The 27,752-nt window shown below is 41.6% G+C and overlaps 1 protein-coding gene across 1 annotated transcript; it reads right to left on the reverse strand.

Moving 5' to 3' along the window:
* Positions 1-14,753: 14,753 nt before the first annotated feature.
* Positions 14,754-15,567, reverse strand: LOC136154088 (palmitoyltransferase ZDHHC3-like). The gene has a single exon (XM_065916322.1). It carries the CDS (start codon positions 15,565-15,567, stop codon positions 14,785-14,787), a length of 783 nt encoding a protein of 260 aa, XP_065772394.1. The 3' UTR covers positions 14,754-14,784.
* Between the last annotated feature and the right edge of the window lie 12,185 nt (positions 15,568-27,752).

Here is a 27,752-nt window from a genome sequence, read left to right on the forward strand (position 1 = left end):
ATGCTTTCCTGTCAGACCCATATGCTGGGTCTTTCAGGGGCCCTTCCCTGGTTTTTCTCTACCCTAAAGGGTTTTTCCTACGTCTGTGAAAGAGGACTCAAGTTAGGTCATTTACAGTCACCAAGTTCACTTTTTTAAAAACAGCATTACTGTAATAGATTTTACATACTACACAGGTTTCACGCACTAAAATATACAATTCAGTGGCTTTGAGTATATTCTAGTTGTATAATCATCACTGCACAAGGTTTTAGAACATTTTTGTCATTCCAGAAAGAAACTCTACACTCCTTATGCATCACCCTTCTCCCTAGGCCCCACTCCTAGGCTACCACTTAATCTATAAGGGTTTGTCTATTTTGGACATATATAAGTGGGATCATAAAATACGTGATTCCTTGTGAATGTTCTTCGATTTAGCATAATGATTTCAAGGTGAGTTAACTTTAAAATATAGATTATTAATGGTGACTTTATATTGGGTAGATTTTTTTTCCCCTCCTGGGCCCCAAAGTCTTTAAAATGAGGGTGACTAAGGCTCTAAAATCAGAGACCATCACTGGAGTTAGTTAACATGTTTTTAATGGGGGTTTTCTTGCATCTATTATACTGGCAAGAAGATAAACCACGTTGCATCAGATTCACAAAGGGATCCTAATCCTAGTCCCTCCAAAGGCTAGAACCGCTCTCTCTAGTCCTTGATACTGTGTTCAGAGTCTGCCCATGATGGAAGAATATGGAGGAGGAAGCAAGAGCACCATCCTGACTAAGCCAGCCCATCAGCATCCCATCATGCCTGGCTCTGCAAGGGCTTTTCTTTCAATGTACTGCACAGAGGGCTTAAAAGTTAATGGGCAGGCTTTGGTGCTTAGCCCGGGAACCCAGAACACTGCCACTCTGCCGTTTCTCATCTGAATGCTCGGTGGGTTCATTTTGCTTCTCTTCCCCTTCAAAGATTTCCAGTTGATAGTAACCCAGTGATGAGTTGAGAAAGCCCACCCACTTCTAACAGCTTTGATTGGTTGGGGCTTTGATTTGATATCTGCCTCAGCCCTGCCTCCAGTCTTCCAGCCAGGAGATGGTGGGCTGTGCAAGTAAGGGGAGGCATGGGCCAGTGGACACCTCTAATTTGGGCTCATTTTGATCCCAGTCCACGGGGAAAGCCTGGTCTTTTGTTTGCCCACTTATATGGAATTGAGCATGAAAAGTGGAGACCACCTGAGAGGAGACGTATGTGAAAGCTGGGACAGGGACAGGAAGGGCTCAGTCTCAACACCACTCCCAGTGCTAGCTGTAAGACCCAAATCAAATATGACCTCTTCCAGAGAGCTTGCTCTGGGTGCAGATGTGTCCCCCTTTTCCAGACTCACCTGGAAAGGAGTGACTGCCCTGGGAGATCCCAGATGAGTGGCAGATGGGGAGAGAGAGCACTGGGGAGCACAGTATCTTCACTCAAGGTCATTTTCTTCTGAAGAGACCACTGCAGACAGATGCAGTTTCCAGGGGCTGCCAAATCCCTCAGAATGGCTCGTGAGTCCGCAATGACAGGGATGGGAAGGGACATCATTTCTACTAAGGACTTTTTCCAACCCCTTCCCCCTCTCTAGTGCCCCCACTGTGCTTTAGGTGGTGCCTGAAACACTCTTCCCACCCCCAAGTCCCCTGTACTGGGAGTTCCTAGAGGGAAGGCAAGTCCCAAGCCTGAGACCTCTGCTCCCACTTTCAGTCAGGGCTCAGAAGAAGAGGGAGACAGGAACAGCACTTGGAGGCTAATTCTGTTCTCTGCAGTGCATAAAGCTCCTTGGTAAGGGTGCTACCCCACAGGAGTGGGGCCTGGAGTCTGAGGTCCATGATCACTGAGACCCTGAAGGGATAGACACTGACCATGCTTCCCAGAAGCCCTGAAATTGTGATGATGGGAAAAGAGCGATTTGGAGAAAGAAATGCATTCCCTGCCTCTGGGGCACTCACCTTTCAGGAAAGGGAAGGGAACTGCCTCTTATGAACTCCTTTCTGGGTGCCAAGCTACATGTGAGATATTTCACAAAGTCTTTGTCATATACACAGGAAACAGGTGGTATCAGCTGGGATTCCCACTGAATCTCTGAACCTACAGCTTGTGTTGCATGAGAGCAGGGATCCAAAGTAATCAGCCTGCCCCTGGGAAAGAGTTCATAGCTGGGGTTCAGTGTTGCTCTCTACTATTGGCAGATGGAACCTCAGCAGTGCTAAGAGCCAGATTGTCTTTGGTAGGTAGAAGTTCACATGCTGAACTTGTACATAACCTCCATGCCTTCCTGTATTGGTTATGTATTACTGCATATGTGTGGTAAGTCACTTCAGTTGTGTCTGCCTCTTTGTGACCCCATGGACTATAGCTCACCAGGCTCCTGTCCATGGGATTCTACAGGCAAGAATACTGGCATGGGTTGCCATGCCCTTCTCCAGGGGATCTTCCCAACCCAGGGATCGAACCCATGTCTCTTATGTCTCCCGCATTGGCAGGCGGGTTCTTTACCACTGAGCCACCAGGGAAACCCCTATTACTGCATATGTATTACTGCAAATTACTTCAAAAACAGTGGCTTAAAACAACATGTTAGTATCAACATATGTACACTACCATGTGTAAAGTAGATAGCTGGTGAGAAGTTGCTATATAACATGGGGAACCCAGCCTGGAGCTCTGTGATGACCTAGAGGTGTGGGACAGGGGGAAGGGAGGGGAGGGAGGTTCAAGAGTGAGGGGATATATGTTTAATTATGGCTGATTCACATTGCTGTATGGCAGAAACCAACACAACATTGTAAAAAATTTTTTTAAAATGCTGAAGAAAAAACCTAAATAAAACAATGACATTTATCTCAGTTCCTGTAGATCAGAAATCTGGGCACAACTTAGCTGGGTTTTTATTTCAGAATCTCTCACAGGCTACAATCAAGGTGTCAGATGGGGCTGCAGTCATCCCAAGGCTCGACTGGGGAAGGATCTGCTTCCAAGCTCAATGTATGGCTGTTGGCAGGACTTAGTTCCTTGTGGGCTGTTAGACTAAGTGCTTCAATTTCTTGCCAACTTTTGGTGGAAGCCATCCTCAAATTCCTTGCTGTATGGACATTCCCACAGACCAACTCACAACATGGCTGCTTATTTCAACAGGGTGATCAAGTGAGATGAGAGCAGCATGAGGGGACATGGGGAGAACATTGCACACGCAAGATGGAAGTCACAGTTTTTATAACCTAGTCTCAGAAGTGACCTCCTACCACTTTTACAATATTCCACCCAGTAGAAGTAAGTCATTAGGTCCAGGCCACACTCTCAGGGAGGGGGTTATACAAGGATGTAAATACCAGGAGGTGAGGATCATTGGCAGCCATCTTGGAGACTACTACAGTTTGTCCTCAGGCCCCGATGATTTATGTCCCTTCCACATGCAAAATACATTTACCCCTTCCCAAGGTCTGTAAAAGTCTCATTTCATTAGAACATTGTCTCAAAGTCCAGAATCTCATCTAAATCAGGTCCAAGTGTGAAGGGCTCCTTTGGTATATTCCTTAAGTATAACTCCTTAAGTACTATTCCCTCCTCCCCTCCTACCGGTAGATCTGTGAAATTTAGAGACAAGTTATCTGTCCCCAACACACCCCAACATAAAATGGTGGAACAGACACAGGATACTGCTACAGACATTCCATCTCAAAAAGGGGAAATGGGAGACACAAAGGAGTCACTAGCCTATAGCAATTGTGAAATCCCACTGGGCACATGGAAGTTCCTGGATTAGGTTTCAAGACCTGGAAATAATTCTCTAGGGTTTCTGGGCTCTGCTTGACTCTGCTTTCTGGGCTCTTGGGCCCATCCTCTGTGCCTTCCTTCCTTTTTCATGAAAGGTAGCACATATTTGCAGGTGAGTAGTTTCCCCAGTCTGCTTCCTACCAGTAAAGTGTTGGGGGTTCAAATGGTTTCTTTTCATTTTGTACTCTGCCTGTAATTAGCTGCCACTGAGAAATGATTCCAATAGTGGGACTTGGTGTGCCCCTGCTGTTGGTAGGTTGGGTACTCAACAGTTGCTATAGCCAGACTGGCCTTGGTGAAAGTCTATATTGTAGAGCTTGTGTCTAAATTCCATGCATGCCACCACGGCCATTTTGTTCAGGAGTTCATCGGATAAGAAACTGAGGTTGACTGGCATCCACAGGACAGGACATCTTATCCATCTGATTGAGATCTTCCTCAACGGTTGATTCTCTCTGGTCCTCATTTATGTGGGATATGAATACCTTCACACCCATTCCAAAAGGGACATCCATATGCCTCTTCCCCAGACCTCCCCCTTGAACAATATTTCAATCCTGTTCTAAGTCCTGGACCACCTAGCCAAGTCATTACTAACTGCTCACAAATGAGTGGCTATCTAAACCTCTGACCATTTGTGTGACCAGTCACTGAAAAGTTCCCTTCCCATTGTCCCCAGGATCAACCCTAAGTGGAGCTTTAACACTGCAGCTAGCCATGTCCAGCTGGTGCCAAAATACTGTGCAAAACAATCTGTGAACCAAGCTTGACTATTGTGCCTCTGAGTCATCTGGTCACAGGAAACACCCCATGAGACTCAGGTGTGAGAAGGGGATGGCAGTGCAGCCAGTGGGACTGTGAGCCACCTGCTCAGACAGCTTACTTTTTTTTTTTTAATTGGAAGCTAATTACAATATTGTGGTGGTTTTTGTCATACATTCACATGAATCAGTCATGGGTGTACATCTGTTCCCCATGCTGAACCCCCCTCTCACCTCCCTCTCCATCCCATCCCTCAGGGTCATCCCAGTGCACCCTGTCCCATGCATCGAACCTGGACTGGTGATCTATTTCACATATGATAATATACCTGTTTCAATGCTATTCTCTCAAATCATCTCACCTTCGCCTTCTCCCACAGAGTCCAACAGTCTGTTCTTTACATCTGTGTCTCTTTTGCTGTCTCGCATATAGGGACATCGTTACCATCTTTCTAAATTCCATATATATGTGTTAACATACTATATTGGTGTTTTTCTTTCTGACTTACTTCGCTCTGTATAATAGGCTCCAGTTTCATCCACCTCATTAGAACTGATTCAAATGCATTCTTTTTAATAGCTGAGTAATATTCCATTGTGTATATGTACCACAGCTTTCTTATCCATTCATCTGCCGATGGACATCTAGGTTGCTTCCATGTCCTGGCTATTGTAAACAGTGCTGCGATGAACATTGGGGTACATGTGTCTCTTTCAATTCTGGTTTCCTTGGTGTGTACGCCCAGCAATGGGATTGCTGGGTTGTATGGCAGTTCTATTTCCAGTTTTTTAAGGAATCTCCACACTGTTCTCCAAAGTGGCTGTACTAGTTTGCATTCCCACCAACAATGTAGAGGGTTCCCTTTTCTTCTCACCATCTCCAGCATTTATTGTTTGTAGACTTTTGGATAGCAGCCATTCTGACTGGCGTGAAATGGTACCTCATTGTGGTTTTGATTTGCATTTCTCTGATAATGAGTGATGTTGAGCATCTTTTCATATGTTTGTTAGCTATTTGTATATCTTCTTTGGAGAAATGTCTGTCTAGTTCTTTGGCCCACTTTTTGATTGGGTCGTTTATTTTTCTGGAATTGAGCTGCAGGAGTGGCTTGTTTATTTTTGAGGTTAATTTTTTGGCAGTTGCTTCGTTTGCTATTATTTTCTCCCATTCTGAAGGCTGTCTTTTCACCTTGCTTATAGCTTCCTTCATTGTGCAAAAGCTTTTAAGTTTCATTAGGTCCCATTTGTTTATTTTTGCTTTTATTTCCATTATTCTGGGAGGTAGGTCATAGAGGATCCTGCTATGATTTATGTCAGAGTGTGTTGCCTATGTTCTCCCCTAGGAGTTTTATAGTTTCTGGTCTTATATTTAGATCTTTAATCCATTTTGAGTTTATTTTTGTGTGTGGTGTTAGAAAGTGTTCTAGTTTCATTCTTTTACAAGTGATTGACCAGTTTTCCCAGCACCACTTGTTAAAGATATTGTCTTTTCCCCATTGTATATTCTTGCCTCCTTTGTCAAAGATAAGGTGTTCATAGGTGCATAGATTTATCTCTGGGCTTTCTATTTTGTTCCATTGATCTATATTTCTGTCTTTGTGGCAGTACCATACTGTCTTGATGACTGTAGCTTTGTAGTATAGCCTGAAGCCAGGCAGGTTGATTCCTCCAGTTCCATTCTTCTTTCTCAAGACTGCTTTGGCTATTCAAGGTTTTTTGTATTTCCATTCAAATTGTGAAATAATTTGTTCTAGTTCTGTGAAAAATACTGTTGGTAGCTTGAGAGGGATTGCACTGAATCTATAGATTACTTTGGGTAGTATACTCATTTTCACTATATTGATTCTTCTGATCCATGAACATGGTATATTTCTCCATCTATTTGTGTCTTCTTTGATTTCTTTCATGAGTGTTTTATAGTTTTCTACATATAGGTCTTTTGTTTCTTTAGGTAGATTTATTCCTAAGTATTTTATTCTTTTCATTGAAATGGTGAATGGAATTGTTTCCTTAATTTCTCTTTCTGTTTTCTCATTGTTAATGTATAGGAATGCAAGGGACTTCTGTGTGTTAATTTTATATCCTGCAACTTTACTATATTCATTGATTAGCTCTAGTAATTTTCTGGTGGAGTCTTTAGGGTTTTCTATGTAGAGGATCATGTCACCTGCAAACAGTGAGAGTTTTACTTCTTCTTTTCTAATCTGAATTCCTTTTACTTCTTTCACTTCTCTGATTGCTGTGGCTAAAACTTCCAAAACTATGTTGAATAATAGTGGTGAGAGTGGGCATCCTTGTCAGATAGCTTACTTAATTGTATTAGGTGGCAAATGCTCCTGCACACAGACAACCTCATGACTTGATGGGACTGTTAGCATGTCACCATGGCAGCTCAGCTTACACAGGTCACATGGTGTCCTGTGCCCAGGCATTCATTCACAAAACAGATTGGTTTTTCCATTTTTATCTTTCTCTGTGTCTGGGACTCCTATTATCATAATGTGGCCCCTTCTCATTTTACCCCCCCCCCCACTTCTTTAGTTTTTTTTTTAATCTCTTCATTTATTTATCTCTTTATTCTTTTTTGTTGATTTCCAGAGAGATCCTCAATCTGATCTTTCCACTCAAAACTTTGTTCTCCATATTTAGCTCTCCTACCCTTTATGCCATCTGCATCGTGTGTATTCCCATAGCATGTCCAGGAACCAGCAAACCACAGAATGGTATTTGGGAACCCCTGGGCCCAATATGAGGACTCAGGCTGAATCTTCATGTATGACCTTATACTTCTCTGACTGGTGGACCATCATGATAGTCTAGGTCATGGGGGAATAATTCAGAACCAGTATCCATTATATTTCAAAAGGTCTGGGTATTTCCCTGTCCCCAAGGCACAATTATGTCGGCTGCAGGTTCCTGTGGGAAAAGCAAGGAGGGAGAGTTCACAATACACCCTTGTGAAAAGTGTAGCAAGTATTACTTCAAGTAGACCCTTCCCTTCATTCAAAGGGCTCCAGTCTATGAACTGGGGGGAGAGGCAGGGACTCTACATTTTGGGGACTAGATCAAGCCTCCGTTTGCTAGACTAGATTCTTTTTTTGTTGTTGTTGTTACACGAATCAAGTAGGACCTTATTAGGCTGTCCATCTATTTGGCACTAGGGTAACCACATTTAATTAGCCACCATTACACATCCCCACAGGTCAAATCACCATTCTGATTTCTGCTGTGGTTCTGCTGTCCATTATAAGGATCAGACCAGACTTGTCTCTAAAGGTGAGCCTATCAACCCCATTGAAATCAGGGGGCCCGTCTCTTATCATGAATCCAAATAACGGGAAAAAACACTACAATGTTTTTAACGAGGCTGATGCTTACTTGTATTTGTTAAGGTAAAGTTAGCTTCTGAGACAGAGAAAAAATCTGTGAAATTTAAGACAATAACATTTACTTCTTGCTCCTGCAATCTTCCAAAACAACGGTTAATAGCTGGACTGCCTTTTTCTAAGTGGTGATTCAGGGTCCTAGGCATCTTCTGCGTAGATAATCTGCCACCTTCAAAATGTGGTCACCATTGTACTATTGTCATCTCCATCCCAGCCAAATAAAAGAAGATAAGACCATGTGGGAGGTTTTTAGACTGTAGTGTACAGCACTTCTACTCACATTCCATTAGCTAGAACTCAGACAGCGGTCACATTCAACTGCAAGGGATGCTGGAAGATATAATCTGAATTTGTCTCAAAAAGGAAAAATAAAAACAGGCCTAGTGACCACCTAGCTAGTCTCTGCCACATCTCATAATGTATGTTTTGAAGACTTTGTGAAAAGAGTGTCCACATAGTTAGAGGGTGAGTTAAGTGGGTTACACAGAATGAATTGATTCCAGCACTCTGATTTTTTTTTTTTTTGAAAAATTTTACTGCGTTTGGTTTCCATGTGGAAGCACTGCCAGAACTGAAAAGAGGCAGCATGTTCCACTTACTTTTCTGAAAGATCACATAGCTAGATGAAATCTCCCCCCACCCAGGGCTGATTAAACCTCACCCCAAAACCACCCCAAGCAAAAGATTAAAACAAAGGTTTGTGGTGATCATTTAAAAACAATAACACGTGTGAGATGGTCGGCATTTGGATTTTTGTGACTTCTGCATTTGATGTGTGCTCCTTGTCCTCTTACTTGCATCCATCCCCCCCTGCTCCCCCCACCCCGTCTTCAGGCCCTTCCTCCTTCAACTAAGACTCAACACACAAGTGTGCAAGTGGAAACGCTACTCAGTCTCAGTACTGCAGGCTTAGGTGTCTGCCAATTCCAGTGGATGGACGGTTATCTCTCAACTTTGTAATGTTGCCCTTGCATCACGGTCAGCTAACGCAGGTCTACTGTCTCTCAAGTTGAAATACAGACAAGATATGGGTACATACACATTTATGGGTCTAAAATATCAGTAAGTAAACCCACTGCGAAAATTTACAAAATGAGGAAGAGGGGGGTCGATGGGTGGTGGTGTGGGGCCTGTGGCTGTTTCACTTAGGCAGTAACACTGCTGAATGGACACTGTGCTAGGAGAGGGAGGGAGGTTGGATACTCAGACAGTAAGCAGAAGAAACAAAGGAAACAGCTTGCCTGAAGCTACATCATTTTCTTCTTGTGATTGTGTAAGGCATTTTAAACTGGAAAAACTTCTTTCCTTCACATTGTTCCAAATAATCATTTGGAATATAACTTGTGATTCAGAATACAAATAAGACCACTTTCATCTCCACCCTCCACCTCCAAAATCATTCTACACATCCAGGGCCCATAAAGTACAAGGCAGGCAATTGATTTCATGAATCAGGAGGCAATGTGCTCACATGGGGCATAAGGCCACTGTGTCAAGGATGCTTTTTAGAGCTTTAGCCCTGATCCCAGCCCTCTCAGGCCACAAGGGGTAAGAATCCATCTTCAGTGAGGATTTAAGTCCCAGATCCTTAGAAAAGTTAAATCTTCCAAGACTGAACCAGAAAGAAATAGAAATTATGAACAACCCAATTAAAAGCACTGAAATAGAAACTGTGATTTAAACCCCCCGCCCCCCCCCCCCCAAAAAAAAAAACAAAAGCCCGGGACCAGATGGCTTCACAGGTGAATTCTATCTAACATTTTGAGAAGAGCTACTGTCTATCCATCTAAAACTCTTTCAAAAAATTGCAGAGGAAGGAACATTTCCTAACTCATTCATGAGGTCACCATCACCCTGATACCCAAACCAGACAAAGACAACACACAAAAAGAAAACTGCAGGCCAATATCATTGATGAACATAGATGCAAAAATCCTCAACAAAATTCTAGCAAACAGAATTCAATAACACATTAAAAAGCTCATACACCATGATCAAGTTGGGTTTATTCCAGGGATGCAAGGATTCTTCAATATACACAAATCAATCAATGTGATACACCATATTAACAAATTGAAAGATAAAAACCATATGATCATCTCAATAGATGCAGGAAAAGCCTTTGACAAAAATTCAACACCCATTTATGATTAAAACTCTTCAAAAAATGGGCACAGAAGGAACTTACCTCAACATAGTGAAGGCCATATATGATAAGCCTACAGCAAACATTATTCTCAATGATGATAAACTGCAGCATTCCCCCTAAGATCAGGAACAAGACAAAGGTGTCCAATCTCATGACTATCATTCAACATAGTTTTGGAAGTCCTAGCTACAGCCATCAGAGAAGAAAAATAAAAGGAATCCAGATCGGAAAAGAAGAAGTCAAGCTCTCACTGTTTGCGGATGACATGATACTATACATAGAAAACCCTAAAGGTACTACCAGAAAATTACTAGAGCTAATCAGTGAATTTAGCAAAGTTGCAGGATACAAAATCAATACATAGAAAAATCACTTGCATTCCTATATACTAACAATGAAAAATCAGAAAAAGAAATTAAGGACTCAATCCTGTTCACCATTGCAACAAAAAGAATAAAATATCTAGGAACAAACCTACCTAAGGAGATAAAAGACCTGTATACAGAAAATTATAAGACACTGATGAAAGATATCAAAGATGACATAACAGATGGAGAGATATTCCATGTTCCTGGGTAGGAAGAATCAATATTGTGAAATGACTATACTACCAAATGCAATCTACAGATTCAATAAGATTCCTATCAAATTACCAATGGCATTTTTCACAGAACTAGAACAAAAAAATTCACAATTCATATGGAAACACAAAAGACCTAGAATAGCCAAAGCAGTCCTGAGAAAGAAGAATGGAGCTGGAGGAATCAAACTTCCTGACTTCAGATTATACTACAAAACTACAGTCATCAAGACACGAAACTGCTGGCACAAAAACAGAAATATAGACCAATGGAACAAAATAGAAAGTCCAGAAATAAACCCATGCACCTATGGGTACTTTCTTTTTGACAAAGGAGGCAAGAATATACAATGGGGCAAAGACAGCCTCTTCAATAAGTGGTGCTGGGAAAACTGGACAGCTACATGTAAAAGAATGAAATTAGAACACTTCCTAACCTGTACACAAAGATAAACTCAAAATGGATTAAAGACCTAAATGTAAGATCAAAAACTATAAAACTCTTAGAGGAAAACATAGGCAGAACACTTGATGACATGGATCAAAGCAAGATCCTATATGACCCACCTCCTAAAGTAATGGAAATAAAAACAAAAGTAAACAAGTGGGACCTAATTAAACTTAAAAGCTTTTGCACAGCAAAGGAAACTATAAACAAGGTGAAAAGACAACCCTCAGAATGGGAGAAAATAATAGCAAATGAAACAACTGACAAAGGATTGATTTCCAAAATATACAAGCAACTCATACAAAATACCAGAAAAACAAACAACCCAATCAAAAAGTGGGCAGAAGATCTAAACAAACATTTCTCCAAAGAAGACATACAGATGGCTAACAAACACATAAAAGATGCTCAACATTGTTCATTATTAGAGAAATGCAAATCGAAACTGCAATGAGATATCACCTCACACCGGTCAGAATAGCCATCATCAAAAAGTCTACAAACGGGAATTCCCTTGTGGCCCAGTGGCTAAGACTCTGTGCTCCTGATATAGGGAGGCTGGGTTCGATCCCTGGTTAGGGAACTAGATCCCACATGCCACAACTAAGACTCTATACAGCCAAATAAGAAAAAATAAATGTTTTTTTTTTTTTTTAAAGTCTCCAAACAATAAATGCTGGAGAGGGTGTGGAGAAAAAGGAATGCTCTTGCACTGTTGGTGGGAATGGAAACTGATACAGCTACTATGGATGATGGTACAGAGATTCCTTAAAAAAGTAGGAATAAGGGGGAGGGGGGGGAGAAAAAAGTAGGAATAAAACCACCATATGACCCAGCAATCCCACTCCTAGGCAGATACCCTGAGGAAACCAAAATTGAAAAAGACACTTGTACCCCAATGTTCATTGCAGCACTATTTACAATAGCTAGAACATGGAAGCAGCCTAGATGTCCATCAACAGATGAATGGATAAAGAAGTTGTGGTACATATACACAATGTAATATTACTCAGCCATAAAAAGGAACACATTTGAGTCAGTTCCAATGAGGCAGATGAACCTAGAGCCTATGATACAGAGTGAAGTAAGTCAGAAAGAGATAAATATCATATACTAACACATATATATGGAATCTAGAAAGATAGTATGGGAGAATTTATTTTCAGGGCAGCAGTGGAGAAACAGACATAGAGAACAGACTTATGGACACAGGAAGAGGGGAGGAGAGAGTGAGATGTATGGAGAGAGTAAAATGGAAACTTACACTACCATATATAAAATAGATAGCCAATGTGAATTTGCTGTATGTCTCTGGGAACTCAAATAGGGGCTCTGTATCAACCTAGAGGGGTGGGATGGGGAGGGAGATGGGAGGGAGGTTCAAGAGGGAGCGGACATATGTATACTTATGGCTGATTCATGTTGAGGTTTGACAGAAAACAACAAAATTCTGTAAAGCAATTATCCGTCACTTAAAAAATAAATAAATTAAAAAAATCTCCTATTAAGAATTATTTATTTAAATTGGAGGATAACTACTTTACAATATTGTGATGGTTTTTGCCATCATGAATCAGCCATAGGTATACATGTGTCTGCTTCGTCTGAAGCCCCCTCCCACCTCCCTCTCCAGTCTATCTCTCCAGGTTGTCACAGAGCACCAGCTTTGGGTGCCCCGCATCATACATCAAACTCTCACTGGCTATCTATTCTACATATGGTAATGTATATGTTTCAATGTTATTCTCTCAAATCATCCCACCCTCTCCTTCTTTGACTGATTCCAAAAGTTTGTTCTTTATGTCTGTGTCTCCTTTGCTGCCCTGCATGTAGGATTGTCAGTACCATAATTCTACATTCCACATATATGCGTTAATATACGGTACCTGTCTTTTTCTTTCTGCCTTACTCTCTACAATATTACACTGTATAATAGGCTATAGTAGGTTCATCTACCTCATTAGAACTGACTCAAATGGGATCCTTTTTATAGCTGAGTAATATTCCATTGTGTGTATGTAAGGAAACTATAAGCAAGGTGAAGAGACAACTTTCACAATGGGGGGAAAACAATAGCAAATGAAACAACTGACAAAGAATTAATTTCCAAAATATACATGCAGCTCAAGTAGTTCAATACCAGAAAAACAAACAACCCAATAAAAAAGTGGGCAGAAGATTTAAGCAAACATTTCTCCAAAGAAGACATACAGATGGCTAATAAACAAATGAAAAGTAGTTCAATACCAGAAAAACAAATAACCCAATAAAAAAGTGGGCAGAAGATTTAAACAAACATTTCTCCAAAGAAGACAAACAGATGGCTAATAAACAAATGAAAAGATGCTCATTACTACAGAAATGCAAATCAAAATCACAATGAGGTATCATCTCACACCAGTCAGAATGGCCATCATCAAAAAGTATACAAACAATAAATGCTGGAGAGGGTGTGGAAAATAGGGAACCCTCTTACACTGTTGGTGGGAATGCAAATGGATACAACCACTATGGAGAAGAGTATGGACATTCCTTTAAAACTAGAAATAAAACTACCATATGACCCAGCAATCCCACTACTGGGCATATATCCCGAGGAAACCAGAATTGAAAAAGACAGATGTACCCCAATGTTCATTGTAGCAATATTTACAATAGCTAGGACACAGAAGCAACCTAGATGTCCATGAGCACATGAATGGGTAACAAATGATTTTATTTTTTTATTTTTTTTAAGAGAAAAATTTTACTGAAAAATAGTAAAACCATTGACATAAGGGATTTTGAAAGCACAGAGCATGTATTTAACCATTAGCTTTACTTTAATAGGTAAATATTCACTACCTTTATTCTCTATCACATATCATAATATTTATAATAAACCTGTCCACCTTATGGATATTGTCAATGCAAAGTTAAGCTTCTAATATCACTAACTTTTATTTTATTTTTTTGATTTTTTTTCCACTTATTTTTATTAGTTGGAGGCTAATTACTTTACAATATTGTAGTGGTTTTTACCATACATTGACATGAATCAGCCATGGATTTACATGTGTTCCCCATCCTGAACCCCCCTCCCACCTCCCTTCCCAACAAATGATTTTAAAAAGTAAAAAAGAGGGCTCCCCTGGTGGCTCAGTGGTAAAGACTCCACCTGCCAATGCAGGAGACAAGGGTCCGATCCCTAGTACAGGAAGATCCCACATGCCATGGAGCAACTAAACCCATGTGCCACAACTGTTGAGCTTGTGCTCTGGAGCCAGTGAGCCGAAACTAAGCCAGCAGGCCCTAGAGCCTGTGGTCTGCAACAACAGAAGCCACCGCAATGAGAAGCTGCAGCACAACTACAGAGTAGCCCTGTTCACAGCAACTAGAGAAAAACCTGCATGCACCAATGAACACCCAGCCCAGCCAAAAATAAATAAAATTATTATATTTTTTAAAAGGAAAAAAGAAAAGCAGAAAGGATGATCTTTTAAAAACAAAACACGGAGACATTTTTTTTTTCCTGCAATGTTCTGCCATTTTACTTAAGACGTTAAACAAAAAATGTTTTATTTAGAGTTGTGTTGGTTTTTCGGTTTGGACATTCATAAGACCCAATCCAAGGGTAATGCTGGGATGTGGTTTGTGTCTGAGTGGCAATGCTGGTCAGGGTCTTTCAGATCATATGCTGGTACTGGTCTGCCTTCCCTTGGTCTGGCACGACAAAGGGGCTGGCCCAGCCTAGAGAGAAGGGGTGGCCAAAAACGGCTTTCAGGTTCACCCATGTTGTTTTCTTGACCCATCTTCTGTCTTCCTTTTTCAGTTGTTCTATTGTTGTCTCATCTGTGCAGATGGAGAGCATCTGGGTCCCGAACATGGCCGATGTGAAAATGAGGAAGAGCAGCCCCTCCAAGCCGAGGAGGATGAGGAGAGTCATCGTGGTGGGCGGGGAGGAGCTGCAGTCTTCTTCAAAGCAATGCAGGAAGTGGAATCCCACCAAGATGAGGGCGTGCAAGGAAATGAGAGCTACATACATTGTAAACAGGACGAAATACTTCTGGTTCTTCTCGCCGACACAGTTGTTGATCCAGGGACAATGGTGGTCCATCTTCCGAATGCACCTCTTACAAACCCTGCAGTGGTGGGCTCGGTCGGGTTTGATGCTGCAGCATTTGGGACAGTTGTACAGCACCTGACCAGACTTCAGCTGTAAACTCTCGATGAATTCTTTAGTGGCATTTCCTTTGGGCACAGCTCCAGGGTCGGTCAACATGGCGCGGCAGTGGGAAGCCAGGGCCAAGAAGGCCAGCAGGCTGAACACGATTCCGTTAATGGCGCTGTACATGTAGTCCCCGGATGGAATCAGTATGATGAAGAGGACCACGAACTCCGCATAGAAGACCAGAAACCAGGTGACAATGGCACATAAAATGCCACAGCCATCAGGGATGAACCACATGGTGCCCGTCGGATAGGGGTGGGAAGGTGGGACGCCCTTCTCTGACTGGAGGCACTCTGGTTTCCACTCAAGGTCTCAGAAGCGGTGGGTGGAGATAAACATTCTAAGCTATTCTGTCCATACTGGCCTTGTGAAGCTGCAGGTAGTTCCTCAGTCCCAGACTCGTGGTGTGGCTCTGATTGCCGCCACCGTCGTCGCTCCTCAGGCACCCTCTGACCTGCGACCCGACCTCAGGCTGCGGCGACGGCTCCCCCGGCAGGAGGCGCCGCAGCTTCCTGGATTCGGCCAGTCACGCAGAGGCGCGCCCATCAAGCGCCCCTCAGTGGGGTGGCGGCGGCTGCAGGAGCCGGCGCCGCCCAGCGCTCTTATTGCCCTAAACCTTTGGAAAGCAGTTATGCTCACCAGTATACCACAGATGTCACTAACATTTGGATTCCTCCCTCTACACTGTACAGCTGTACAATTAACATAGGCTGCTGTTGAGTTCAGGTTTCCCTGTTCTGGTGGCTCAGACGGTAAAGAAGCTGCCGGCAATGCGGGAGACCCAGGTTCGATCCCTGGGTCAGGAAGATTCTCTGGCGAAGGGAACGGCAACCCACTCCAGTATTCTTGCCTGGAGAATTCCATGGGCAGAGGAGCCTGGCGGGCCCCAGTCCACAGGGTCAAAAAGAGTCAGACACAGCTGAGCGACTAACACTGTTGAGTCCAGGTTTCAATCAGTAGGACTAATCCTAGAAATATTGCTAGCTGCTTTAGCTAACACAGTACATACATCCGGGCATGCTAAGTGCACCCATACTGAAAAGTCTGGCCCTACCCAAACCAAAGATATCACAAGAAAATTACAGACCAATATCCCCTATGAATACAGATGCAAAAATCCTCAACAAAATACTAGCAAACAGAATCCAACAGCATATTGAAAGGATTATACATCATGATCTAGTGGAATTTGTTCCAGGAATGCAAGAGTGGTTCAACATCAGAAAATCAATCAAGGTTATAAATACATCACATTAATAGAACAAGGGAAAAAATAACCTACATGATCATCTCAACTGGTGCAGAAAGGGCATTTCAGATGCAGAAAAGGCCTAGATCTAATAAATTCAGCAAAGCTGCAAGGAACAAGATCAACACATAAAAATCAGTTGTGTTTTAAAATGAAATGAAGAGCAATTTCATTTACAATACCATCTAAAAGATATCTGTAGGGTACTTTCTTGGTGGTCCAGTGGCTAAGACTCTGCACTCTCAATGCTGGAGGCCTGAGTTCGATCTCTGGTCAGGGAACTAGATCCCACATGCCACAACTAAAGATGTCACATGCCACAACTAAAGATGCCACACGCCATAAGGAAGGTTGATTTTTTTTTTTTAACCCCATAGAATGTGGGATCTTAGTTCCCTGACCAGGGATCGAACTCACACCCCCTGCATTAGAAGCCTGGAGTCTTAATCACTGGACTGTCAGGGAAGTCCCCAGATTGGAAGATTTTATATTAAGATGTTACTAATACCCAAGGCAACCTACAGATTCAACAAAATCCCTATCAAAGTTTCAACAGCCTTTTTGCAGAAATGTGGAGATGCCAATCCTCAAATTCATATGGAATTTCAAGGGGCCTTGAATAGTCAAAACAATCTTGAAAAAGACAAATCAAATGACCAAGTGGTTTTTGACGAGAGTGCCAAGTCCATTCAGTGGGGTAAGGATAGTCTCTTCAACAGAGGGTGCTGGTGCAACTGGATTTTTATATGCAAAAGAATGATGTTGGACCCATACCTCATACCTATACTATTCATTCAAAATGGATCAACAACCTAAATATAAGAGTTAAAACCACAAAACTCTTAGAAGAAAACACAGGGGTAAATCTTCATGACCTTGGATTTGGCAACAGGTTCTTTTTTAAAATTTATTTTTAGTTGGAGGATAATTGCTTTACAATGCTGTGTTGGCTTCTGCCGTACAACAACATAAATCAGTCATAAGTATACATATATCCCCTCCCTGTTGAACTTCCCCCAGTCCCACCTCTCTAGGTCATCACAGAGCATGAGCCTTGAATATATTATTCTAAGGGAAATAATCCAAACATAAAAGGGCAAATATTGTAAGATTCCAGTTATATGAAATATCTAGAATTGGTAAATGTGTAGGGACAGAAAGTAGGTTAAAGGTTACCAGGAACTAGGGGCAGAGTGGAATGGGCTTTATTGCTTAATGGGTGCAGAACTTCTGTTTGGGATGATTAAAAAAAAAGTTTTGGAATTAGGTAATGGTGATGGCCGCAAAACATTTGAATGTAACTAACGCCACCTGACTGTATACTACAAAGTGGTTAAAATGGCAAATTAAAAAAAAATGTTTTAATTGGAGGCTAATTACTTTACAATATTGTAGTGGTTTTTGCCATACATTCACATGAATCAGCCATGGGTGCACATGTGTTCCCCATCCAGACCCTCCCTCCCACCTCCCTCCCCATCCCATCCCTCAGGGTCATCCCAGTGCACCAGCCCTGAGCACCCTGCCTCATGCATCGAACCCGGACTAGCGATCTATTTCACATATGATAATATACCTGTTTCAATGCTATTCTCTAAAATCATCCCACCCTCGCCTTCTCCCACAGAATCCAACAGTCTGTTTTCTACATCTGTGTCTCTTTTGCTGTCTCGCATATAGGGACATCGTTACCATCTTTCTAAATTCTATATATATGCGTTAATATACTATATTGGTGTTTTTCTTTCTGACTTACTTCGCTCTGTATAATAGGCTCATTTCATCCACCTCATTAGAACTGATTCAAATGCATTCTTTTTAATAGCTGAGTAATATCCCATGGTGTATATGTACCACAGCTTTCTTATCCATTCATCTGCCGATGGACATCTAGGTTGCTTCCATGTCCTGGCTATTGTAAACAGTGCTGCGATGAACATTGGGGTACATGTGTCTCTTTCAATTCTGGTTTCCTCAGTGTGTATGCCCAGCAATGGGATTGCTGGGTTGTATGGCAGTTCTATTTCCAGTTTTTTAAGGAATCTCCACACTGTTCTCCATAGTGGCTGTACTAGTTTGCATTCCCACCAACAGTGTAAGAAGGTTCCCTTTTCTTCTCACCGTCTCCAGCATTTATTGTTTGTAGACTTTTGGATAGCAGCCATTCTGACTGACGTGAAATGGTACCTCATTGTGGTTTTGATTTGCATTTCTCTGATAATAAGTGATGTTGAACATCTTTTCATGTGTTTGTTAGCCATTTGTATATCTTCTCTGGAGAAATGTCTGCTTAGTTCTTTGGCCCATGAAATGGCAAATTTTATGTTATATATATTTTACCACAATTAAAAGTGTTTGGCCCAATCTAAAATTGTATTTATTTCCCTCTGATCTATCATGCATAGAATCAATTCCCACATATATTATTGAGGTTTCTGCCAACATAAATTAGGCTTTCTTCTCACAGGTCTGACATACAGGAGTCTGAATCCAGTAATGGAGATGGAGGCACCAAAAGGTGATATGAATGGATCTTGAGAAAGATCAGCCAAATCATTGGAGGATCCCCGAGTCACTCAGGTCCAGTCCCATTAGACTGGGGAGGAAGGACTGCCTCTGCCACCAAGGGAGACTCAGTGGAAACTGGTGTTTAGGGATCGCTCAGGTTAATGCAAATCAACTTTGGTGTTCCAATTTCAATTCCCAAGGTCCCATTCTTCCATCAACCAGCAGACTTTAGGTTTCACAAAAGAGACCTGGAGATATGGTGAATTCAGGCTGTGGTATAATTCAATAACCTGTGGTATTTGGCTTTATGACTGATTTCAGGCTACATCAGTCTGGTGACTAGAAGAGATACAGAGGGTTCTTGTTTGTTTTTTAATATAGGCTTTATTTTTCAGAGAAACTTTTAGTTTCAGGCCCTGTTGTCTGTCCCATGTCAGTACCATCTATATTGTCAGTTTTTAATTTTTGCCAATCTGAGAAGCATAGTATCTCATATGGTTTAAACTGGCATTTCCCTGAAAACTAATGAAATTGAGTACCTTTTTGTGGACACTTACTGGCTATTGGATCGTCTCCTGTGAAATGTTCATTCAAAATTTCAAATATTTTTTAATTAAAAAAATTTATTGACCACGGCTTGTGGGATGTTGAGTTTCCCGACCAGGGATCGGATCTGGGCCCTTGACAGTCAAAGTATGGAGTCCTGTCAACTGGACTGCCAGGGAATTCCCTGTCGAATATTTTTCTATTGATTATAGATCTTTTGTTGAACTGTAAAATTTCATTTTATAATTTGGATATGAAATCTTTGATGGTTTTAAATGATGAAAATATATCTTTTCCCATTCTGTAATTTACCTTTGCACAGTTTATGGTATTTCTAGGTGAAAATAAGTGAAAGTCATTCAGTTGTATCTGACTCTTTGCAACCCCATGGACTATACAGTCCATGGAATTATCCAGGTCAGAATATTGGAGCAGGTAGCCTTTCCCTTCTCCAGGGGCTCTACCCAACCCAGGCATCGAACCCAGGTGTCCCGCATTGCAGGCGGATTCTTTACCAGCTGAACCACAAGGGAAGCCCAGGTGAAAATTAGTTATTATTTTTAATGTAGTCCATCTTATCAATCCCTTCCTTTTATCATTAGTAATTTTGGTGTCTTGTTTAAGAAATCTTTTACTACCCCAAAGTCAAAAATATATTCTCCTATGTTATATTCTTTGCTTTTCACATTTAGGTTTATAACTATTTGTGAATTACTGATTTTTTAGATATGTGAGGTAAACATTCAATTTAAGTGTTTTTGTTTGTTTGCTTGTTTTCTTATTTGGACACCCAATTGTCTCAACATCATTTACTAAAAAAAAAAAAAATTGCCCTGGTACTACTGTTCTCCAGTGTTACATTTTTGTTAAATCACATGTGCAATTATACATGGTTCTTTTTCTGAGTGGTTTGTTCCACTAGGCTAGTTTTCTATTCTTGTGCAATACTATGGGACGTCCCCAGTAGTCAGTGGTAAAGAATCCACCTGCCAATGCAGGAGACGCAGGAAATGCAGTTTCGATCCCTGGATCAAGAAAATCACCCAGAGGAGGAAATGGCAACCCACTTTAGTATTCTTGTCTGGGAAATACCATGGACAGAGGAGTTTGGTGGGTTACCATCCATGGGGTCACAAGAGTTGGGTACGACTGAAGCGACTTAGCATGCATGCACTCCAATACTATGGTTGGAGTTATTGTAACTTTATTTTAAAAATCTGATCATCTGATAGAACAAAACTTCTCTATTTTTCTTCAGGAGTAATGTGTATTTTTGGCCTTTTTCATTTCTATATAAATTTTGGAAGTAGTCAAGTTCCACAAAACAATGACTGCCCATTAAGGCTTTATTTGGATTTATATTAAATCTGTAAATCAATTTGAAGAGAACCGACATCCTTGTAATATTGAGTTCATCAGCTTGTGAATATAGTATATCACTTCGTTTGTTTACATCTTCTTTAATCTCTCTTTAAAAAGTTAGATAGTTTTCTCCACAAAGGACTTACATGTCCTTTTAAGATATATTTCTAAATAATTGATTTTTAAATGCCATTTAAGTGTTAATTAAAACATTTTATTTTCTAACTGCATCTGCTTATATGCAGAAGTACAGTTGATGTTCATAAAGTGATTTTATATTCAGTAAACTTTAATCCTGGGATATTTACCTCCATTCTTTAAGTATTTTCTCCTCTCATTTTTTTACTCTTTTTCTGAGACTACTATCAAGGCTTTTCTATTTTCCATTTCTCTTAGTTTTTTAACTTAATATTTTCTACATTTTTATTCTTCTGCTTTCTGAAAGAATTCTTCAATCTAATCTTCCAATTCCCTTATTCATTCTTCATCTGTATTCAACCTATTTTACTCTTCTATTGTGTTCTCTATTTCAACTCTATATATTCTTCACAACTTAATATTTCCACTTTTCTGTAGCCTGAGGGAAAGGGTAAGGGAAGATCCCAGAGAAGGTGGTGATTAGCTGTCTGGAGTGATGAGTTAGGGGGTGCCTGATTATAAAGAGAGAGAGGAGAATCCACCTAAGGGTGCAGCAGTATCTAAGGCCTAGAGACCAGACAGCAGGGCCCTGCTGGGAATGGCTGGAGCAATGAGATGGGAGTAGGGTGGGAGGGAGATGACGTGGGAAACTGCAGGGCTTTAAACTTCACAGGGCCTTAGTCACTGAGAGCCTTCACTTGTGAGCCCTGAAGACTACGGTGACATGCAGAAAGATGGCAGCTTCAAGACAGTGTTGGAGGACACCCAACCCTTTGAGGTGAAGAGAGTCCTCTCCACTTCATGCTCTGGTTCTCTTGCACACCTGCCAGAAGGTCCCTCGTTGTAAGGGGAGACAAAGAAGGAGACTTGGACCCAGAAAAGGCACCCTAGAGAACCTATGATTATATCTGGATTTTGTGGGATGCTGAGGTTGGGGGTAGAGAGAGGGAAGTGGTTCAAGTAAGGATAGGAGTAGAGGGAGGCAGCCACAATAAAGGTGGTAGTCTGTGGGTGAGAAAAAGATGGTGGGGAGGTGCCAAGAGTCTACTTTGGAACAGGGCATAATCTGGAAGGATTTATGAGCTAAGGCTGGTGAGGGAGGGGCCTGGGCTTGGAGGTGCCTGAAGGCCATAGCCATCATTTCTCAAAAGTCACTGAAGGTCATACGTATCTCTCTCCCTGTCCTGGCTGCCCCAGTGCCTCCTTCCTAGTGGTTTCCTGGCACTCAGGTCTCAGGCTCTTCTAAAGTTCTTCCATCTTCCATGCACCCTTGCCTCTTTGAGGAGAGGGTACCCCATGTTTTATCCTCATGATCTGCTCCAGATAGGTAGTTCAGGGCCTTGACAAGAGTGAAACCTCCTGGATGATAGCTTCTATGGCGCCTCCTCCCCCTGAGAGGACCCCACACAGCATCCCTTCAGGAGATTTTGGACAGTGGAGTGTCCTTGGAGTTTTCTGATAAAAGGTTATATAGCTTTGGGGAGGGAAAGATAGCTTGTGGACACATACAGGGCTGAGTGGAAGTGTGTGGAAAGCACAGGAGTTGCATCCTAAGGGTCAGTAGGGAGGCATGAATGTGACTCCACCACCATGGTCTTGATACACAGGGAGACTTTGAAAAGAAGAGGGTGCTAAGGACCAGAGTTCGAGAAGTTTGTTCAGACAGGTCAAGAAATCAGAGAGAGAGGCATCTGTGAGTGCCCCACGGTACAGAGTATAGAATCCCTGGTTGACATTCAGGTTTCCCACAGGATTGGGATCAGCAGTGTAGACCACACAGAAGGGAAACCTTTGGAGAGGACTTCAGATGCAAACAGGTCTACAAAGAATATGAAAAGGAAAGCAAGTCATAAGGCTAACAGGCCCATGAACAAATGCTCAAACTAAGCAGCCAACAGATAAACAGAAATTAAAACAAAATTAAAGGGGCTTCCCTGGAGGTACAGTGGTTAAGACTCTGTGTTTCCATTGCAGGGGGCGCAGGTTCAACCCCTGGTTGGGAAACTAAGATCCTACATGCTGCATGGCCCAAAATAACAACAAAGACTAATGTAGATATATTGTTATACGTATTAGACTGGTGAAAAAAAATTTTAAAGCTGAATAAGACCAAGTGTTGGGGTGTGTGTGTGAGGCTATAAGTTCAGGTCAGTTCAGTCACTCAGTCGTGTCTGACTCTTTGTGACCCCATGAACCACAGCATGCCAGGCCTCCCTGTCCAACACTAACTCCCAGAGTCCACCCAAACCCATGTCCATTGAGTCAGTGATGCCTTCCAACCATCTAATCTTCTGTCGTCCCCTTCTCCTCCTGCCCTCAATCTTTCCCAGCATCAGGGTCTTTACAAATGAGTCAGTTCTTCCCATCAGGTGGCCAAAGTACTGGAGTTTCAGCTTCAATATCTGTTCTTCCAATGAACACCCAGGACTGATCTCCTTTAGGATGGACTGGTTGGATCTCCTTGCAGTCCAAGGGACTCTCAAGAGTCTTCTCCAACACCACAGTTCAAAAGCATCAATTCTTTGGTGCTCAGCTTTCTTCACAGTCCAACTCTCACATCCATACATGACCACTGGAAAAACCATAGCCTTGACTAGATGGACCTTTGTTGACAAAGTAATGTCTCTGCTTTTTAATGTGCTGTCTGGGTTGGTCATAACTTTCCTTCCAAGGAGTAAGCATCTTTTAATTTCATGGCTGAAATCACCATCTGCAGTGATTTTTGAGCCCAAAAAAATAAAGTCAGCCACTGTTTCCACTGTTTCCCCATCTATTTGCCATGAAGTGATAGGACCAGATGCCATGATCTTAGTTTCCTGAAGGTTGAGCTTTAAGCCAACTTTTTCACTCTCCTCTTTCACTTTCATCAAGAGGCTCTTTATTTCTTCTTCACTTTCTGCCATAAGGGTGGTGTCATCTGCATATTTGAGGTTATTGATATTTCTCCCGGCAATCTTGATTCCAGCTTGTCCTTCATCCAGCCCAACGTTTCTCATGATGTACTCTGCATATAAGGTAAATAAGCAGGGTAACAATATACAGTCTTAATGTACTCCTTTTCCTATTTGGAACCACTCTGTTGTTCCATGTCCAGTTCTAACAGTTGCTTCCTGACCTGCATACAGGTTTCTCAAGAGGCAGGTCAGGTGGTCTGGTATTCCATCTCTTTCAGAATTTTCCACAGTTTATTGTGATCCACACAGTCAAAGGCTTTGGAGTAGTCAATAAAGCAGAAATAGATGTTTTTCTGGAACTCTCTTGCTTTTTCGATGATCCTTGTAAATGGCTGATAGGAGTGAAGATGGAGCAGCCCTTTTGGAGGACTCCAGTCAAGTTAAGAACATACCCTATGTAATTCCACACCTTGACACACACCTCAAAGAAATTCTCTCAAATGTTCATGAGGAAACATATTTGAGGGTGCTCATCACCTCAAAATTTGTGATGGCAAAGAATTAGAAGCAATCTGGGTGTCCATTCTTGCTGAGTAGACAGGAAAAATAGGGATTTTGTACACCATAATGCTGTAAAGCAGCTGAGGTTGCTTTATGTCTTACATGTAAGAATATGTCTTACAATATATTGCTGCCACTACTTATTATAGACCAAAAGTGGAACAAACCCAAATGTCTATAACAGATGAATGGATAAATAAAATGTGGTATATCCATACAATGGAATATTGTTTGCAATAAAAATAGGTGATGTACGGACCCATGCTAAAACATGGACAAACCTTGAAAACATTATGCTAAATGAGAGAAACCAGAAACAAAAGATACATGTTGTATGATTCCATTTATATGAAATGTCCAGACTAGGAAGTCTATAGAAACAGAAAGTAGTGGTTGCCTACATGCTAAGTTCCTTCAATCGTGTCTGACTTTTTATGACCCTATGAACTGTAGCCCTCCAGGCTCCTCTGTCCATGGAATTCTCCAGGCAAGAATACTGAAGTAGGTTGCCATTTCCTCCTCCAGGGGATCTTCCGGACCCAGGGATCGAACCCGCCACTCTTATGTCTCCTGCATTGGCAGGTGGGTTCTTTACCACTAGGGCCACCTGGAAAGCCCTAACTATTGCCTAGGGACGTGGCAGATGGAGGCTGAAGGGAAATGACAACTAGCAGGTACAGATTTTCCTTTTGGGGCCGATGAAAATGTTATAGGCTTAAATGTTGATGATGGTCAAACAACTCTGAATATGCTAAAAGACACTGAACTGTACATTTAAATGGGTGAATTGTGTGATATGTGAATTGTATTTCAATAATGGTGTTATACTTAGTATGTATATTTTAGACAATTATATCTCAATAAAACTGATATATAGATATACTGCTGATACATAAAGCATCTATCTATTTATTTGGTCTTCCCCAGTGGCTCAGTGGTAAAGAATTGGCCTGCAATGCAGGAGACATGGGTTCAGTCCTTGGTCGGGAAGATCTCTTGGAGAAGGAAATGGCAACCTACTCCAGTAACCTGCCAGGAGAATCCTATGGACAGAAGAGCCTGGGGGCTCCAGTCCATAGGGTTGCAAAGAATTGGACATGACTGAGCAACTGAACATGCACACATTTATATATTTATCTATCTATAATCTATCTAAACATACTAGAGACATGGATGATTTCAGGGCTGTGACCAGAGAGTTAAGATGGGCTTAAAATGAAAGAAACATGTCAAAAGCACACAAAAGCCAACTTAAAGGATCTCCCAATGCCCAAATCTGGGACAATTTGAGCAACAAAATAAATAAAGAGTGTAATGAATCATAATGCAGAAAATAAAATAAGAACTCATGAGTCCCTACAGATGTAAACAAATGAATGAATGAATGAACTAACCTCTGTCCATGGGATTCTCCAGGCAAGAATACTGGAGTGGGTTGCCATTTCCTTCTCCAGGGGATCTTCCCCACCCAGGGATCAAACCTGAGTCTCCTGTGTCTCCTGCATTGCAGGTGAATTCTTTACCACTAGAGCCACCTGGGAAGCCCAATAAATAGGGGAGAAAGCAAAGTCTTTAACACAAGAGAAGTCTAACTAATAAACGTTTAAAAAGTGCAGAAGGAACAACTGAAATAGAACAATCACTATCTGGCAAACACTACAGTAACAACTGTATCAGGCATGAATCATTAGTGGATGCTAAAATTAGTGGGTGAAACCTTGGTGAAACACAGAATATTTGTGAAGATATTTTGAGTGAATTGTCACAAGTTAGTTATTAATTACAAAGGCGAAAATAGCCACCTTACAGTGGAAGACACCACCTTAATCAAGTGATAAAAGTTAATATCACCAATAATATGATATATGAACATCCCATACCCCCTGTCATGATGGACTGGGGAGACTGCATCACTTCTGAGGTCTTTACCAAAAATCCATACATTTAATCTAATCTAATCTAATCCTAAATCTAATCATGCAAGAATATCAGAAAAACCCAATTGAGGGACATTCTATAAACTGACCAGTACTCTTCAAAAGTGTCAATGTCATGAAAGATTGGGACAGACCGAGGAACTATGGTAATTTAGAGGAGACCAGAGAGACATAATAATGATAACTAATTGTATTGAGGGATCCAAGAACAGAAAAAGGATATTAGGTGAAAAACTGGTAAAATCTGAATAAAGTTCAAGGTGAAATATGAATAGATTAATAGTATTGTATCAGTGTTGATTTCCAGGTTTTGATAGTTGTGCTGTGATCATGTAAAATGGTAACATTGGGGAAGGTGGGTGAAGAGTATTTGAGAATTCTTTGTATTGGGTTTGTAACATTTATAAGTCTGAAATTATAAAACAAAAAGTTTAAAAAATTAAAAGCACATATTGCTGTGTAAACAGGAAACAGAATGAAATATACAACATAACACCCTTAGATACATTACAACTACATGTACACACAACAATATATTTTACCAGGACACACAAACAAAAGGCTATATAACATTAAATATTAGCTTGATTCCCTGAGAATGGTAACTAGGAAAAGAAAAAGAAATCAAACAATTCATCAGGAAAGGGAACTTAACTTGGACTCTAGAAGTTTTTTGGAGGGGGAAGGATTGGATTTAGACCTTGCAGGATGGATGGAGAGACTTGGGAGAGGTAAGGGGTGGTCTGAAACCAAGATAGTGGCAAAATGTGGAAGACAGAGCTAGATGGGATTTGGAGGCCTGCTTTGAGCGAAAGGACATAGTCCAAAGTGGCTGGGAGTTGCAGCTGGCTAGAGGGACTCAAGCTCTGGAGATGCCTTGAGGGCCAGCCTCCTCTCTGGCCATTTCATCCCCTCAACTACTGCCAGGACGTGCCACAGGGATTGAGCCCTTTCCTGCCCTTTACCTGGTATTCAAGCCTCATTCTCTTCTAAAGACCTCCTTGCTAGCATATCTCTGTCCTCTGGATGTTGGCATACACTGTGTTGCCTCATGATCTGGTCCAGACTGGAGTGTAGGTGAAAGTCCAGGCCTTTTCCCCAGACTGGGGCTTAGTGACAGGTTTGATCAGGGGCTGGTGCCTCCATTACTTCCTGATTCCTCCTAACTGTAGACCTCAGTGGCCCCAGCTGGGCCTGTCCTACTGTGTGGTAGGACAGGCCTGACAT

This window comes from Muntiacus reevesi, chromosome X (genome assembly GCF_963930625.1).
Source record: "Muntiacus reevesi chromosome X, mMunRee1.1, whole genome shotgun sequence".
Lineage (NCBI taxonomy): Eukaryota > Metazoa > Chordata > Mammalia > Artiodactyla > Cervidae > Muntiacus > Muntiacus reevesi.

Bases quoted from the DNA above. Each gene is read 5' to 3' on its own strand.
- LOC136154088 (XM_065916322.1), bottom strand. From the start codon at position 15,567: ATGTGGTTCATCCCTGATGGCTGTGGCATTTTATGTGCCATTGTCACC.